The sequence below is a fragment of the Scomber japonicus genome, chromosome 5 (genome assembly GCF_027409825.1).
Source record: "Scomber japonicus isolate fScoJap1 chromosome 5, fScoJap1.pri, whole genome shotgun sequence".
NCBI lineage: Eukaryota > Metazoa > Chordata > Actinopteri > Scombriformes > Scombridae > Scomber > Scomber japonicus.
This window is the reverse complement of record NC_070582.1, coordinates 8630653-8649518: the sequence shown is the minus strand read 5'-3', so window position 1 is coordinate 8649518 and position 18866 is coordinate 8630653. Positions and strand designations below refer to the sequence as shown.

Below are 18866 nucleotides of genomic sequence, written 5' to 3'. Positions count from 1 at the left end.
ACAAGCAACGTCTCAGTGTTGCAAAGTGATGCAATGTGACTGCTTGGCAGAATAAAACCTTTTTTCCAACTTTTTTTCTTGTAAATTTGCAACTTTATAATGTCAGAGAATATCCAACTTTTTTTATGGTACATTTATGACTTTTTAATGTCAGAGAATGTGACTTAAAAATGTTCTTTTTAAACAACAGCTGAAAACGTATTTAAGTAGTGTCATTTTAACTTATTTTAAATAAATGTCAGATTATTTTATTTGTTTATTTGCTGTTGTTTCATTATATTGTATTTTTTTTATTTTTCTCTGTAAACCACTTTGAGCTACTTCCCTTGTTTGAAAGATGCTCTACAAAAATGTTGCCATTACTGTCCCTCTCACCCCCCCCCCCCCCCCCCCCCCCCCTTTCAACCAGATGGCCGCCCACCTAGAGTCCGGTTCTGCTTGAGGTTTCTTCCCATTAAAGTGGAGTTTTTTCTTGCTGCTGTTGCCAAGTGCTGCTCATGTGGGAATGTTGGGTCTGTATAAATTAAATTAGAGTACAGTGTAGACCTGCTCTGTGTGTGAAAAGTGCATTGAGATGACTTTTGTAGTGATTTGGTGCCTATATAAATAAAGACTGATTGATCGAAATAAAGTCTATTATCATTATTATTATTATTATACATGGTAACTTAATAAACTCCATCGACAAATGTGAGACAGACAAAGGAGGAAGAGTTACTGTTAAATAGATGATTCTCTTTAATAAAAGACATAACAGTGTGACATTCAGTGATGAGCTGGAATGATATTGCTTCAGGAGCTTTTACAGTACAGAACCCAGCCCGGCCAGTGTGTGTTATAACATTTTGACACCTGTGCGTCATCGAAAACGTATCGAAAATCCTCTGGAGTCTCTTCAGTCTTCTGTAATTTAAGTCACATTCGAATCCACTCGAAACGGCGAAAATAAACTATGTACACACAATCCACGATGGTGAGTAAAAGCACAAATGGATGAACTATACAAGCACCAGATAATATGACCAATCAACACACGGGAATGAAAGGGGAAGGGGGAGGGGGAGGGGGGGCAGGCTGAGTATAGGACATGCGGCAGGAGGATTTGGGCTGAATAGTGCCTTGGGAGCAGAGACATAGATACTGTTTGGGACATGCAGCGAAGAGGGGGCAAACTGGCGGCCATCTTTGCTCCACTATGACAGCCGACAGTAATGTTTGCCATCGTTTGAATTTCAGTCGTTAGATAAAAACCTTCAAATGCATCCGTACCGCACTTAAGCCCAAAGCAGTATTCTTGAGGACTCTGACTGGGTTTAGCCAGATAGCTGCGTATAATATAGGTTGATTATATTATAGAGAGTCATATTGTGGGGCAGGGAGGGATGATTAGATAAGTGGTAGTAATGAAACGAGGCGATGACATAGATATTTTGTCGTAATGATGGGCACAGAGTGGGGAAGAGGAGGAAGGGGTGGGTAGAGGGAGGCGGGAGGGGGGGTTGTGCATGTGTTTGTGTGCCCAGAGGGGTTGTGAAAGGAGGTCAGGGATCAGTGTCTACTTGAACTGCTTTATGGGAGCGGGCACCTTGATGTCCTGGCCTTTCTCCAGCCTCTTCTCGCACTCGACCAGGTAGTTGACGCCATCGACCACTGTCTGCACCAGCTGGACCTGGAGGGGCGAGACCGTGTCAGATTTTTAGCTCTCCAGTCATCAGCAGAACATAAAAAGCAGAAAATACTTGAATATTTCATGAACTTAAATGTTCATGATGCAATCTTTTAGCCGTCTTGAAGTGTACAGCAGACACTGAGCCATCTGCCTTCTCTGACATTTAGAAACCCTGACCTTTCAAACTATGGATGCTAAAGAGATGGAAAAATATAAACACTGTCAGACTGCCAAGTTGGGAGGCAGCAGCGTGTAGAGGATGATAATCTCAGTATGGAATGGCTTCTTTAAACATTATGTTAAAAAAAAAACACTCTCTAAAACATCTGGTGAGTTAGCTGTGAGGTTTGTGAACTACAGTTGCAGAGTTTCTACATATAAGTCACAAGAAACAGGATTTTTTTTGTTGCACATTTGAACAGTAGAAGAAGCACATAATCTTATATCTTTCATTAGCAACACTGTCACACCCTGATATACGAAGACAATTATATCCTTAAAAGCTGTCTGGATTATAAAATAGGGATTCAGTTTCAGGTTGATGTGTGTGATAGAAAATGAGATCAAACACTCAGATGCATACACACATTAATAACCAGCTCAGATCAGATAACAGTATGCAATATCTTAGAAACACACAGCCTGAGACAGGATGTGTGTTGCTTTTGATATCAAAATGTATTCAATTTAAGCTGAATATTGAGTTAAAGCATCATGAAACATTTATAAGATCCACATATGATATTTAGTGTATTTGCTCTTGTTGTCCAGAAGAGGAAAAACATTTTTATCACTGTCCTCCTGAACTTTGTTCCAGCAGCCCCTCCTTTACTTTCCGCATCCCTCCATCTTTTAACCACTCGACTCCACCCTCAGACTGCTCCTCTCCTGAGTGCTCATCTGTCTGAGTGATGGAGAACTGAGCAGCCCACACAGTTTACAAAAAAAAAAGAAGCTCAAAACAAGAAGAGGGAGTGTAGGAGTCAGACTGCAGCAATGCTCCACATGAGCACACCTAAATTCAGTCTCAATGTCAAAGTCCAGGATTTGTTTCTGCAGCACAGAAACAACGAGCTTTCTGTTCTGTCGATAACAAAATGTCTAAATTACGTAACTGTAAGAAAACCAGATGAGTTAATCTCAATCTGCTAATTTGTACTTGGCACTCGACACAGAAACAGTGAATACTTGTTTGTGCTCTTTATGTAATCTGAATAACATACATGATCACACACACTCACTACAATAGAGAACGGCTGCATTGTGCTGCGTGAGTCTGTTTAACGCAGCAGGCGTGACAGAGGACATAACAAAGACAGATTACTGTCCGTCTCTGCTCCTCGTGCACAGCTGTGAAAAAAGCAAACAGCTTTACCTTCATTCGGTCCTCGACATATGTGAGCTTCTCAAAGGAAAAGGGCTTACAGGTTGGCATAGTTAATAGTTTTATTTACTCAGGGAGGACTCGCTGGGCAGGCTTGCAGTATTCCCACAATGCCCGGCTTTTCACTGATAACTCCACACACTGTATTTGTACTATTGGCTAATTACCAACTCCAGGGAAGCACATCAGCAGGCGATCAATCATAGAGAGTCACTTACACCATTTATGTTCACTCAATCTAAATTTCTGTGCTTCTCCATTCAGGTGTTCCTACCTCAGAGTGTCCCAGGCGGTCCAGGTTGGAGATGTCGAAGGTCCCGCCCACAGCGGCGGTGTCCACGCCGCCTGTGCCGCGCTTCTGCAGGCGCAGGTTGTCCAGGATCTTACTGAAACGGGAATCCTGGAAGAATGTGGGAGATGCACTTCAATCACTGTTACTCAATATGTGCTTTTGAAATTCACAGCCAATTTTTAACACCAATATTACTCTTGTGCATAATGTTGCTATATTTTTACTATATTTTTCACAATGACTGTTTTAATTACTTGTGTACTCACCTATTATTTATTGTTCTTTATTCTTTGCTCTTTCTATTTTTGCTATCCACTTGCTGCTGCAATACCGTAAATTTCCCCACTGTGGGACTAATAAAGGAATATCTTGCTTATTTTAATTTTACTATCAACACTTAAGAAATAATTTTTCTTCTAGTGAAAATGATTAAACATTCAGAAAATATTACTAAAGTTAAATATTGTTAAAGTATTTGGTGGTATAAAGTGTTACTGAAGTAGATTCAAAGAATAGAGCCTCTTTGGGATATAGTGACATTCATACAAGTGTAATAGTTTAAGTGTAGTGAGTGTATAAATGATAAGAAACCAAAGCTGAAATTGCTGCTGGTGCATCATCATTTGAAGAAAATATTAATTTTGTTGCATTTTTTCATTGCATGTTTTTATTTTTTTTTCCTCTCCTGGGATTAAATAACAGACTGAGCAGAATACTTTGATGCTTTTTCAGGGCAATAAATCCACCACAGCTTATAAATATTTATAATAATTAAGTATGAATATGGAATTATGCTCATTTTATTACAGCTCCTCTGTTACCTTGCTCAGCAGGGGCAGTTTGACGTGGACCCCGGCCCTGAGTCCTGTGCCCAGGTTGGAGGGGCAGGTGAGGACGTAACCGAGCCTCTCGTTCCACATGAACTCCCAGCCTCTCTCCTGGATCAGATGCTCCACCTTAAGAGAGAGAGAGAGAGACAGAGAGAGAGAGAGAGAGAGAGAGAGAGAGAGAGAGAGAGAGAGAGAGAGAGAGAGAGAGAGAGAGAGAGAGAGAGAGAGAGAGAGAGGAATCACAATGAGTGTGTGTTTTATGTGTACACATGGCAGGTCTGATGGATGTGTACATACGGCTCATACACAGAAAGTTGTTGCCAGTTGTTGATTTTGTATTTTTCAGAGCTGACAATTCAAGAATAGAAAGTTGTTGACTTAAAAAAAAAAGTCCAATCCCCTCTTTTGGGATTGGACTGATAGCGACAATGGCTCAGTGTTTGATACTGTTTAGCGGTCACGTAGCACAGGCTTTAAGGTGTGTTTTCAGGGTTGTCATGTCCTCTGTGTTCAACAGTGCAGCATCAGATGTTGCTCTGTTTGTCCTCTGCACTTTCTCTAATGGGGAACTTGGATCGCTTGGATAAATAATTTATGTTTGCATGGATATGTTTGGACAGTGTGTGTCTACAGGTCTACTACTGCTCTATACTGGCAGGGTAAAAGACTATTGCAAGCAGGTTTTTTTGCTTTTGTAAGCATGCATTATATGCTTTTAGACTCTGTTTGAGCCGTCACATTAGGAAGATTAAACCTATAAAGCCATCTGAAGGCAGCAGGAGGAACCTGTCTGTTACAACAGCAGCTGCCACTGTGCCAAAGTTTGCAACGGTTCATTATGATCCACTATTTACCTTTACTAAGTCATGCACAACCAACACAAGGCTGCACATTGAACAGGGCAGTCTATGTGTGACCTGAGCCAAATAAAAGCTCACTCTTCTCCCCCTTCGCCCATGCACGTGGGTCAATGACGTCATGCAACTCAGTGTCAATTGGTGTAACCAGTCTGATTATATACAGGAAAATAAATGAGAACTACAATGTGGAATAAATATAATCCACTTTTGCAATACAACACTATGGTTTTTAATACATTTTACATCATTTGAAGAAATGGTGGTTTTTAGGATTTGTCCTGCTCAATATTTTCATTTGATGTTTTTAAATGACATAATTATTTGTATTAGTACACTTAAATAAACTGTAGGTAGATACAATATTTAATATTTATCATTTTCTTGTGGTTCCACCATTTGACACTTTAAGAGCATTCAGTCTTACTTTTGGTGCAAAGCCATCTCAAATGACATAAAACCAACAAAAATACAAAATGAACATTTAAACAAAACTGACGCTGCTTTTAAAACTATTTTTTAGGATATTACTGAATTACTCATCTTCCCAACCTTTATTTGTCACTGACCCACATACACACAAATCTAAAACCCAGCCGTACCTCTTTGAGGCCTCTGCAGAACCTCTCAAAGACTCTCTTCATGTTGCCTCCCTTCTCCATGGAGATGACCCTGGTATGATCCTCCTCATTGATCCAGATCAGGAAGGTCTTCTCATTGTTATGCCTGAATAGGGGAAAGAAAGGTAAGTTGAGTTATACTGTATTGTTCCTCATAGGTTACGGTTATTAGTTCTAAATATTTGACCCATTCAAGCTATGAAGGCATTGGGAAGCTAAAGAAAGAGATATTTTCTTTCCAGAGCTCAAGAAGAAGTTTTTTCTTTGTTCAAGCTTTCAAAAATGTGTTCATATTTACTTATTCCAAATATGATCATACATAATGGATACTAATCAATATTTTTTTCAGTCTGAATCAATACTTAAGTGGCATTTTTCGGAAGCATACATGGGTGAAGTGTCTATGCTAAGTTAATAAGTAGAGACTGGAAATGGGTTTTCTCTATTAGGGGATCCATGTGATATTGGTGAGGAGAGAAGAGACCATCAGCCATCCGTCACTGAAGGTAATGCTTGTTTCTGCTGCGGGTCATTGACTTATTGTGTTTGTGTGCAGTAGCAGTTAAGTGTCCGAGGCTCCACTGTGCCGCTTACATTGGCCTTGTAGTGAAGTATTGCTTTATGACGTACTTTCAGGAAGCTGGGCGACCTCGTAAAATAGGAAACACGGAGTCACGAAGATCAGTTTGTCAACGATAGAGAAAACAAGCTCACAGGTCTTATCTTAAAATACTTGAAATAAGTCAGTATATGAGTGACAGGCTCTAGAGACACAGTTGGCGGTCTGTCCTTTTATCCATCTGTCGTTCTTCCCTTGATTGACATTCATCCCCTCTCTTTTTTATCTACTTTATCACAACGCAATTTCCACATTTCCAACACTTCATGACAAGGTAGGACAAAGAAAATGAGCTGTGGCTATTCATGAAACGTTGAATATGAATCACTGAAGATTTGACCTTCCCTCAAGCACTAAACATTTGTAAATAAGTCGTATAATAATAAAATCCAAATCAAAATAAAGTGACATTTGCTGAATCCACCCATGTTCCCCAGAGGATGAATCAATTTGATTTTAATGACCCCTCCCCCCTCCCACTGGTGCCAAACTCCAGGGCATAAAGTTTAAATTTATGTGCTCAGTCAGCCACTACAGAAGCTTTTTGTCCTTACTGACCTCCTTGAGATTGTTAGATTTAATAAGGTAATGGATAGGCTTTGAGAAAAGATATTGGACTGAGCTGACAGAGAAGAAAAAGTGGAGAAGTAGAGAGAGAGAGGGGGGGGGGCGGTAATAAGTAAAATACATGATAGTGAAAGAGGAGTGAAACAAGAGAGGAGTATAAGAAGGCTGGAGGGAGTGATTACCAAGACGGAGATAAAGTAGAGCAAAACATAAGGGAGATGAAAAAAAATTGGAGGAAAGAAGAGGGAGAGGCAGAGAGGGACAGACAGAGAGAGAGAGAGAGAGAGAGAGAGAGAGAGAGAGGGAGACAAAGCTGCAAGTGGAGCCGAAAGAAGAGATGGAGGGATGAAATGAAGGTGAATTATTAAAGGCGAGGAGAAGTTGGCTGACACGGCTGGCAGAGGAGAGGACAGAGGGAGAGAGGAGAGAGGAGGGGAGGGGGAGGGAGGGAGGGCTGGTGATTGATTTTGGCTGGCTGGCACGTTGCATTGGGCTATTCCTGGGCACGGGCTGAAACTCAATGCTGAGGGGGGGCATTGTCTGCATCGCTAATACACCTCCACCTCCAGCAGCAGCTCAGCAAAGAGGACGTGACAGTACTGGTGTAACAATGGCGTGGTAGGAATGAACGGACAAGCTCATAAAAGACCCGTAAAATCACAAATGAGAGGGCCGAAAAATCAATTATATAACATTTCATTTAATTTGAGCATGTTATTAAATATGTATAATCATGTAAGGTCAAATTAGACTATTAAACATTGCTGCATGGTCTGATTTGATAGACGGAAGATTACACATATATACTGCTTTTGTATGATGAGCTGTCAGTTTGCCGCAGTGAGGGAGAAATGGTTTTGTACAAGTCGTTGCCGCACCGACTGAATGTTAATGTATCAAAATGCCAGAATAACCTCCAAAAGACAAGATATAACCACCTCAAAGTCCAGACATAAATGGTCTCTGTCTCACATTATTAACCACATCACACTGTCCAAACATAACCAGTATGTTCATCACCAAAAGCAACTTGGAGAAATGATGAAACTCAACTTAAAAATACATAAAACCAGCATTTTAACAAAGAAATCAAGTCTGTTTTATCACTTGATGAACATTAATCCAAATTTTGACCAAATCAATTATGTTTTCTTACAAGAATATCTCTGAGTGGTCCTCTCCTTTATCAGTGTACTGCCAGGACTTCACTACAGGTCTAATTTCTCACATATTAAATCAACACTTTTTAAGCATATTTGTGGAGTTTAACATATTTTTCTACTATTTTAAAAACCATAAATGTGTTGACTCAGAATACAGAATAAACATTAAAAATGGAATACTTTGGTTGCTCACTGACTTCAATACAATCAGAGCTCTCAGGATGTGACTGAGTTTTCTATCAGTACCTGATAAGATCCAAACCCAAACAGGGGGCTTTCATGTCCTGGTGTTTCTGATCTCTGGAGCAAACTGCCTCATTTTCTTCTTCATGTATTATTTATTTTGTATTTGACTTATTGCTTTATACCTACAGCCTGAAACATTGCACCACCTGGTTGTTCTACTTACCAAATACCACGGGCGTCTGGCCAGTCCCGAGCCATACCTGCACACGTCAGGAGGGGGGACACTGGCTTGTCAAACAGGAAGTGGTCCTGATGTAAACACAGGGAACAAAAGCTTAGTGCTTAAAGTGTCAACAATAGCTTCAGCTGAAACAGTCAGAACGTGGATTGTGCAGTTTGGTCACAGGAAGATTAAAAACGGGGGGTGTGAGACTTTGGAATTCAATAATCTGGTCAATCTTTCATTGTGGGTCGGAGAAAAATGCCACTGCGGGCACGGCCCACACCCACATCTGATTTCATGGGTCTGCTCTGGTTTTTTTCCCCCTCTTCTAGGACTTGTTGGGAAGAAGAGGTGTATATGTGAACCCATTAGTAATTAAATCCATACACTGGACTCTGCTTTCACTTTGCAGATTGTTGCTGTGCGTATTTCTAGAAAATCTGAATCTGGGAAAAATACACCATCATTAGATTGGTATAATTTAATATGACAGCATGCATTAATAAGCTGCTCTGGTGCTGTTTCTACATCTGAAGTTCTGAATGTGATTTAATATGAACTTTGATGCAAACCACCTCTGAGAAGAGATTCAGGTTTCAATAAAAACTAAAGGAAAACTCGAGATCATCCAAGATAAAACTATGATTACCATCTTAGCCATTATAGATATAAAATGATTTAGGGCTGCAACTGTCTATAAAATAATAATAAATGACAATGAAAAATGTTAAAAAATGTTATAATTTCTTAGTGACATCTTCAAATGTCTAATAAAAGCTTCGTCTAAAATAAACTGTCCAAAATCCAAAGATAATAAGTTTACTATCATGTATTTGAGAAGCTGAAACCAGATCATTTTTGGTATATTTGCTTAAAAAAATCTAAATTGTTGCATATTATTTTCTGTCAATCAACAAATTGACTTCTCAATAAATCAACTAATTGTTGCAGCTCTATAATGATTTTAGACTGAGCTTGTCTGTATATGACGTATGTTAGTTTTGGAAAATAAAACCTCCTTCTTTCCTTTATTATCATTATAACAATTGCAAGAATAAAATGATTGATTCAACCTCTTCCTGTTCTCCCCCCTGAACAAATATTACTACTTTAACACCTTCATACGTCTACAGCAGCATTATCATCACTCCTGCATGACTCACATCAATGAGCTGTTGCTGGTCCTTGTCTGTCATCTGGGTAAGACTGTAGTACTTCCCGCTCAGATCACCCTTCAGGCCGGCGAGGGCGTCCACCACCACCCTCTCTACCTCTCTACGCTCCGCCCGGGTGCAGGCGGGGGGCAGGCTCAGCCCCCGGATACTGCGGCCCGTCCTCACCCTGGACGACAGCACGTAACGCTCGTCGAAGTTGCCCGAGTGGATCTGAAATAAAGACATGATAATATAATGAATCTGAGTTATAGTGAGATGAATATAAGCAGAATGTTTCTAAGGGATAAATACAATAAAAGGAGAAGAGACTGATTGCTTTTGGCCTTGCTGTCCTTACGTAGCGTACCAGTATGGGGATCAATGTCACATGACAGGAAGAAGCTCTGTGTGGTCGAGTGTGAGCGGTACCTTGCTGGAGTCCAGGTCGGTGGGGTGCTTCATGGAGCGGGGGTCGTAGCCGTTGTGCCTCTCTTTGATGATGGGGTCAAGCAGGTCTGCGAATACCTGAAAACAGACACAAAATGTATTTATTTAAATAATTTACATTATTAAGAATAGGTTGGACTCTACTCTATTATAAAAAGTAAAAACTGCAGACATTATCGACTCTATGTCCGACAGAGTCATTCTCTTTTTATCTGACATCAGGGGTCATGGTCAGCTAAAAAAAGGTACTGGCACTATAACTTGATTAAGGTCTCATGATGAATCTATTAATAGCTGTTAATGTACACCTTGGAAAGAGCAAGTGGTGTTATGTAGATTATGTGTACATGTCTGAATGACAGCTGACAAATAGCAGTGATGTGATGCAGAGAAATGGTTGTGACTTTCCAGGTCCGAAACACCTCAAACCTACAAATAATGGAAAAATTCACTGCATAATGTTCTCTAGGATGGTGAGGGAGTGTGTTATTATGAGTCTAAACTATAAATCCACAGATTTGCCGGCTGGATTATAACTGTATTTTTTTTTACAGTCAGCAGTTTACAGCAGAAGCACCACACCCATAAGACAGGAATCAACAGAAACACCCACAAAACGAGAACAGCAGGGAGTACTGATGACTTCTCTATTACATTATATTGCTAGAGACACTGTGAGCGGCAAGAGGTTCTGGTCATCTACAGCTTTTACATCCTTTTTTTTTTTTTTACCTTACAAAGCTTTTATATACCTACTACTTTAAAAAGATATATTTGTGGCCTCAAAAATGAAGCAGGCAATTAAAGTGGTAATATAGATAGACACTGAGCCATCCCAAAAGAGCTGTCCTAGCTGCAAACTAACCCTCCTCGGTGCTGTAACACTCCTTCTTCTGAAACAGGACATGGGAGGAGTGACTGGAGTCTCTAAAGTTGCAGTAAAGCAAAGAAATGGTGCAATTTCCCAATCATTTCTGATGATTAAGTCTTAGAAGAATCTGTGTAGAGGAAGTTAGGTCATGACTTGAGAACTCTACTTGGCAATTTCACACGGGCAGAGCTGACTCATGTGGACAGAAATGACTTCTATAAGATATACATCGAGTTGTGGTGCTTTGATCATTTTTAACTAAAAGTAGGGGAGCGTGCACGAGGGCTCAAAATGACCTCTGACCTCGTAGGACTCCTCGTCTCCTGCCACCATGCCCACAGTCTTGATGAAGGGGTGACCTGGGTTGTCCACGCCCGTCTGGATGGCCTGGTCCAGCGTGTATCCGCTGGGAGTGGACTTATCGCAGAGCTTGGCGTAGATGGCGGGCGTCAGGTTGCTCGCCATGCAGTTGTTGTGTTTGCGCAGATCAGGGTACTCCGCACTGCACAAATACAGAAGCCAGATAACATATTACTGCATTGAGAGGTTAACCCTTTACCTACTGTACAGGGTTTCATTTGACCCATTTTTACAATTGAGAGAAAAAAAAAAACACTTTAAAAACTTTCCTTTTTAGCCAGAAATGTGATAACTTATCGTCATGTGACCCTGAATATACAAAAATTGATGGAAATAATAGTTTTTGTGGAGTTGATACACCAGACTTGGACTATGATGAAGCGTTTGTCTCAAATCAAAAACCACCATTCAAAAATACTGTTTATCCACCATCATCATCATCATCATCATCATCATCAGTGCTCTTCAGTGTGATTGTAGATTATTGTTCTCCATCAACAAAAAACATAAAACCTAAAGATGACACTCTCTCTGAAAGCCTCATTAAGAATTAATCACCAATTTATTAACGACTGATGAGCTACACATGAATGATTTGTAAGTATAGAGACTAATTATGGGGGGGGGGGGGGGGATAATGCTGTGAAATGCTCAAATATGAACAGCATGTAAAGGTTAAACATGGAGCCCTGCCCTTGAAGCAGGCGCAGCGTGACTGACTAATTCAAGGACAAGTCCAACAGGCACGTAACCGAGGTAACCGGGGATTAAACCTGCGACCTTCCTACTGCAAAAATCATGGCTGCTAAATTAGACATAGACGGAAGTGAAGGACACAAAGGTGCCATCCATCATATTGGCACTATGAAGAATAGGATCATCAGTCATGTAGGATGAAGATGACTGCATGCTTTGGCTTGAAGCTGGAAAGTCCCGCAGTGATTTAACAGACAGAACAGCTGCTGCTTGTCGTCCGCTGCCAACAGGCTGACAATAACCAATGTTTAAAAACTTCATAAGACGTTCAAAACTCCATTAAATCATTACCGATGGAGAAGACGGGCTGTAAAATTGCTGAATTAACAAAAAAAAAGAAAAGAAAAGAGGAGATTAATGACTGATACGCTGCATTCAAAATGAATCAGTTAGGCTTTTAGGCATGCTGGGAAGGAAACAGAAAGGGACGGCTGTCAAATATTGGCTTTAATCCAAACAAAATACTGTTCAGGCCGAGGATGAAATGAAATTAGGTTTGACTTGACTGAGACTCCATTCTCCAGAAGCAGCAGCTTGGACTGAGTAGCTTTAGTGGTCCCTGCATATATCTGCATTTAGAGTTACACAGTAGCTGGCAGCTGTGTTGTGTTTTATAAAGATATGAAGATGATAATCATAGACGGACTCTGCCAAATACACCATTTATATTGTTGTGTAGGCTTGAGCCGCTCGTTATATTCATCCAGACACAGTGGCTGCCAACTCAGCTCCCTGGCCTCATGTTACCTCACAGTAACGTTATTTTAATCCGGTCCACACAGCGATAGGCCTGTCACCATGACTACTTCTGTTGGACGATATATTGTCTCAGAAATAATGGCGATAAACGATATTATTGTCATTTAAAGATCATTTTATACCACTGATATAATGATAATACAGTACCTATAAAAAGTATTCACTACCATGGATGTTTTATATTATATATTTTGAATTAATTGACATTACTTTGTAGAAATCTGTTTTCACTTTGACATTAAATAGGGTTTTTTTCTAAATTCTTGTCAACAAAGCCAAATTATATTGACTATGATTCAATTTATAAAAGCAATAATCACGATAAAGGATATTATTGTCATTTGAGGTCATTTTATACCACTGATATCATGATAATATAATAGTATAATATAGTAATGCAAAGGAGGGGTGGTGTGTGGGGATTGGAGAGTGGGCGCTAGACTAGACTCTATAAAAGTAGCCTCTTAGCTGCTAATGTGAAGTGTGGTCAAGGTCAAGGACAAGGTCATGTCCATGTATCATATGATCAGTCGATATATAGACATGATGATGACGATAATTACGTTATTGTACGATAAGTTGATAATTATTGTGACAGGCCTACACAGTGAGGTATATAGATGGTAAATTAGGGCAAAAGAGCGATGAAGTCTGATTAGTTGAGTTGATGTATCAGAGCTGCTCTCAGGAGAGGAAAATGTTTGATCCTTACAATCATCTGACAGACATACTTGGTACTTGATTTCTTCTTCCTGTTAAGCGTTATTGATCAATCAATATTTGGATTTGACCATTTCTCTTCTGTTTTCTTCTTATCAGTCGTTTTCGGACATGCTGGGTGACATTATCGGTGCTTGTGACATCATCCACTAGCAGTGAAATACAGAGCAGGGAAAACAGGCGGTCGGACACCCACACTGAGTCCAGCTCAGCGTGATTCAGTCTGATTCAGCAGAGATCATCATCTCACTGGATGCACTCCAACAATCTGCAGCGCTGCATCTAAAGATTCTTTCTATTAAATCGGATCATTTCTTGATGAATTGATCTGTCGTTTTGTTTAAAAATATCATGAAATGGTAAAAAATCCTGTTTTTATTTCCCAGAGTCAAAGGTGACGTCTTTACATTTCTTATTTTGTCGGATCAACACACCAAATGATTGAGTAAGCTATCATGTTCGACAAAGAAACACATTTTTTTTGCATTTTATTGTGAAAAATAATTACTAAACGATAATTTCACGATCAAAATTGTTGATTAATTTTTCAATCGACTCATTTTTTCTTAATCAACAATCATTGCAGCTCTAAAAATTTGTGCCAACTGAGCCAGAGCTGACACATCCTCTCCAACTAATGATTATTTTCATTATTGATTAATCTGTTCATTATTTTTTTGATGAATCGATCCGTTCGGTCAATAAAATTTCAGAAAATTGTAAAAAAAATTGGGATCACTGTTAACCCAAAACCCAAGATGCAATCTGAAATGTTTTGTTTTTAGTTTATCATCAAAGAGGACTAAAGAAACCAAAATATATTCAAACATTTTTTCATCGTAATAGAAATTTCCCAGAAACTATTTACAGTACAGATAAAACAACCATTATTTTCACCAATACTGTTGAAGCTATCAATTAAAAATGAACCTGCAGTGTAAATCTTTTATCTATAGCCTGAAATGATCCGGGGCTGCAATGAATAGTTAATAAACTGGTTCATTAACAGAAAGCTTACTTTTTTCCTACATGATAGCACGGCTGCACCTAACGATTTTCATTATCGATTAATCGGTCAATAGAAAAAAAGTTGACAACTGTTTCCCAAAGCCTAAGATCATGTCCTCAAATGTCTTATTTGTACCAAACAACAGTCCATAATTCAAATATCTTCAATTTAGTATTGTACAAGACCAAATTACCCAGAAAATATGAATGGTTTAGAAGCTGTAATCAGAGAATATCACTCAAAATGATTAATCACTAGTCGATCGACTAACATCTGCAGCTCTACATGATAGTAAACTGAATATCTTTGGATTATGGATGATTGTAGATGTCGCTATGAAACTCTAACAGGCATTTTTCTGAAAATGTACAGGGTAAAAATATAATAAAAATAAAATAATAATGTTATAATTACAGCCCTAATTTGATATTAATGCTTTTATTATTTGATTGCATGAACCCATGTGTTGGCTTTCCTCCACAGACTGACAGAGGTTGGCATAAAGTTGATCATCTGATTTCTTCTTACCTTATCTTCTCATTTACACTAACCTAGCTGTATTATCTGATAAAGTTTGGGGCGTGTCCCACTGGCTTGGGATTCAAGGCATGTTTTTTTTTTCTCTTTTTCAGATGCTAACCAGTGAATTGTGTCAATAAGGCCTGATAAGAAGCCATCAACTTTGTTTGGTTTCCATGGGGCGCTGAATCACAACCAGGTGACCTTAACTTCTGAAATAAAGAGAGGCTATAAACAGACTGTAGGGCAAACAGAGAAAAGGGCAATGTCACTTACTTCCTTAAAAATCAGTAACGAATCATGATTTATTACTTCTGTGGAAAGACTGTAAGAGATTATTTAGTATCCTAGATTATGTAACACCAGTAAGGTTTTTATATGTGCCGGCAGATAAGGTTTTTTTTTTTTACTAATCTGGGTGTATACTTTATAATGCATGCAGCATGCAGTCAGACACGTACACCTCCATCCTCAGCCTCCTGATCACAGCCAGTTCCTACTTATCCATTCACAGCATACAGTACATGCCATCACCCCCCAGAACCCCCCCTCCCTCCTCCTCCTCTCCCCTCCACATATCTGTATCTGTATGTGGCGCAGGAGCATTTCTATCTGCACACATACACAGGAGCAGGGGACAAAATCCTGCTTTATCTTAGAGGAATATTACACAGAAAAAACCCCCAGCTCCATGTCATATGATGCCTGGGTTAAACCTATCCAAACCATTTCCATACAGCCTGCATTCAAATTCATCTGCATGTTCAGTGCAGTATTCAACCTACATCATTATAGGATTTTTACCACTTGTAAAAACACATATTTTGCACAGTTCCTCCCATCTAAATTACATTATTACTATATTATTGGAAAATTGGTGTTGAGTTATAACACCTCTATGATGGTGTTATAAGAGCTACAGTTCATTAATTGGTTAATTTTATAGCGTTTTTTCTGTCAGAGTACAATAGTATATTGGACAAATCCTGCAAAATATGGCAACTATATATTAATACTTACATTGCTGCTGTGTAAATTGATGTGATAATTATGTTTTGCATCTATAAAATGATTAAAGTTAAACATATGTGTTAATTCAAGGTTATAGGAAGGCTCTTATAACATTAGATTAAATTAGCACCCCGCCTTTTTCATGGCTATTAAATTGCACGTATCAGCTTACACTACACTGATTTTAACCAAGTTTGTGTCAATTAAACGACAATATATCACACGTGAGTCATTTTTAAAAGGTTGAATAATGGTCATGCATGATGTGTCTGTTGTAGTGGTGGAGCTAGAGGTGGAGCAGGGCTGTGGGTGAAGTTACCTGGCCGGGTACATCCTGCGCGCTGGGGTTCCGGCGCTGACATGGTCCCGGTGGAGCAGAAGCCCAGCAGTAACGGAGCCACCGACCACCGACAGGATCCCGATGTTCCGTTTGGAGGAAAGGATTCTTGAGAAGCTGCTCGCCATTTTTTATTTATTCTTATTTATTGTGACTCTTCAGAGGCAGTGAAAGGACGGTGAAGGCAGGCAGGCAGGCAGGGAGGGAGGGAGCGGACAGGTGGATGGGAGCGCTGCTGATGAGGCGCCTCTGATGGAGTAGTGACGGGCGGGGAGGGGTATTTATAAGAGAGCGTCGTCAAGACAACCGGAGCAACACAGCACGAGACCGGAGGTTCGAGACTAGCTGCAAAAATAAAAGCATGTGCATTTAAAATAATACAGTAAAATCTGCTATTATTTAAATAAGTAAAGAAGTATTATATGTTTTATTTAAGTAAAAGTACAAACATAGAGATTTAAAATAAATAAATAAATAATAATAAGTTAAAAGTCCCACTTGAAAAATCCTACCTAAGTAAAAGTACATAAGTATGATGAGTTTGATGTAGTTAAAGTATTGCAGTAAAAGTACATAAGTATGATGAGTTTGATGTAGTTAAAGTATGGCAGTAAAAGTACATATATATTATTATGATGTAGTTTAAGTATTACAGTAAAAGTACATATATTATCATGATGTAGTTAAAGTATTACAGTAAAAGTAGTGGTTTGGTCCCTCTGACTGATATATTATTATATATGACAATATATTGTTAATACTGAAGCATCAGTGTTAGAGCAGCATGTTACTGCTGTAGCTGCTGGAGGTGGAGCTAGTTTACACTACTTTATATACAGTTAGCTATTTTAGTCCAGTGGTTCCCAACTCAGGGGTCGGGGCCCCTCCAAAGGGTCAGCAGATAAAACTGAGGGGTTTTGCACTTTTCCCCTCTAATCTTTATTTATTTATTTTTCAGACGTTTAGAGGGAAAAATCAGTATTTAGTGGAGCTGTTAACAACTCATAGACATCTGAAATGTGACCCTGACTACACACTGGTTTTTACCTATACACAACAACTGTGTCTAGAAACACTGTGCACAAGTGTACTGCAGAGAACCAGTGAATTGGTTTTAAGGCAAAGGGTGGACAGAAAACACTGATTTGATTTTATCTTTATGCCATACAATTAGTATGAAGTTTAATAAAAACTATTCATTGCATTATGATTGAATATATCACTTTACTTTTAATGCCTAAAACATTTCCACAGTATCTAAATTCTATTCCTGTAAAATAATTTTCACTGACACACTCTAAATATCATCAGAGGGAGTTTTACTGTGAAAGTTATCATTACAGGAAGTCATGTTGCTTATTTAGGCAGCTTGACAGTGTTGGAGAGACGCGTGGACTGAATACTGAAGGACACCAGTATGAAGGGGCTGCAGCACTGGGATACTTCCCATCAAACTGACCAACGACACTGGATTATCCCACAGCCCGAAAACACACCATGAACTCACTCATCTTCTCCTTTTTTAAAACAGTCAAATAAACTTCCTCTGCATAAAGACTCCTCACAAGGTTAATCCAGTCATTCAAACTGCTGCAACTTCCTCATTGCTGTGCGTCACGGCTGCCTTGGCTTTACTTATGGAAAATGAGGGGCTGCTATAGGTCCCTTTATCCAGTGACTCCTTTGGGTGTCACAGGTAGTAACAAAATGTAGGTGAACTATGACCTCCAAGCAACCTTCAACAGTCACAAGATCAATATTATCAGAAAATAAATCTGATCTTTATCACTGTGGTATAGATTGTATTATTATTACTATTATTATTACTATTACAGTCCTACTCTGAGTTTAGATTGAGCACATCAGTCTAGAAAGCTGGATCAATACTCTGCACATCTGGTAGTTCACTCATCTCATATTTTTCCCTCTGACTGATATTTTATTATAAATGACATCATTAGATTATTAATAGTGAAGCATCAGTGTTAGAGCAGCTGGAGGTGGAGCTAGTTTATACTACTGTATATACAGTTAGCTAGTTTAGTCCAGTGGTTCTCAACCTAGGGGTCGGGTCCCTCCAAAGGGTCAGCAGATAAATCTGAGGGGTCGTGAGAAGATTAATGGGAGAGGAAAGAAGAAAAAACTAAATTCTGAAAAGCAACTTAAACTGTCAAATAAATGTAGTGGAGTAGAAAGTACAATATTTCCCTCTGAAATGAAGTGAAGTGGAAGTATCAAGTAGCATCAAATGGAAATACTCAAGTACAAGTACCTTAAAATTGTACTTAAGTACTTCCATCACTGCTCACAGAGAAAATAAAAGAGTTTGAGGACAAAAATATTAAAATGTTCTTGTGTGTGATTTTTGTCACTGCCTTTCAGTAAACACACCCTTTTAATTTGTATTAATTGGGCAGCAGTCAGTAATCAGACCTGTTCATTTACAGAGTCGCCTTCAGTCATCAGTGATCAGACAGAGGCTGTACTGTGTTGCATTCAGGGCCTGAGCTCCT

At 39.2% G+C, this 18866-nt stretch overlaps 1 protein-coding gene across 1 annotated transcript; it reads right to left on the bottom strand.

Annotated features, from left to right (window-relative positions):
• Positions 1 to 1057: 1057 nt before the first annotated feature.
• ckmt1 (creatine kinase, mitochondrial 1) lies at positions 1058 to 16481 on the bottom strand. The gene is made up of 9 exons (XM_053318548.1): positions 16336 to 16481; positions 11186 to 11384; positions 9994 to 10089; positions 9574 to 9795; positions 8411 to 8496; positions 5635 to 5758; positions 4167 to 4301; positions 3328 to 3453; positions 1058 to 1669 (listed from the first exon to the last, which is right to left on the bottom strand). Exons 1-9 carry the CDS (start codon positions 16479 to 16481, stop codon positions 1556 to 1558), a joined length of 1248 nt encoding a protein of 415 aa, XP_053174523.1. The 3' UTR covers positions 1058 to 1555.
• Positions 16482 to 18866: the final 2385 nt, after the last annotated feature.

What these genes read in the sequence shown, in the direction of transcription:
- ckmt1 (XM_053318548.1), bottom strand. Translation starts at nt 16,481, where the DNA reads ATGGCGAGCAGCTTCTCAAGAATCCTTTCCTCCAAACGGAACATCGGG. An exon ending in GAGACGAGGAGTCCTACGAG is followed by an intron (nt 10,090 to 11,185) that starts GTCAGAGGTCAT and finishes GTCTGTTTTCAG; the next exon opens with GTATTCGCAGACCTGCTTGA. An exon ending in TCTGCAGAGGCCTCAAAGAG is followed by an intron (nt 4,302 to 5,634) that starts GTACGGCTGGGT and finishes CTCTCTCTTAAG; the next exon opens with GTGGAGCATCTGATCCAGGA.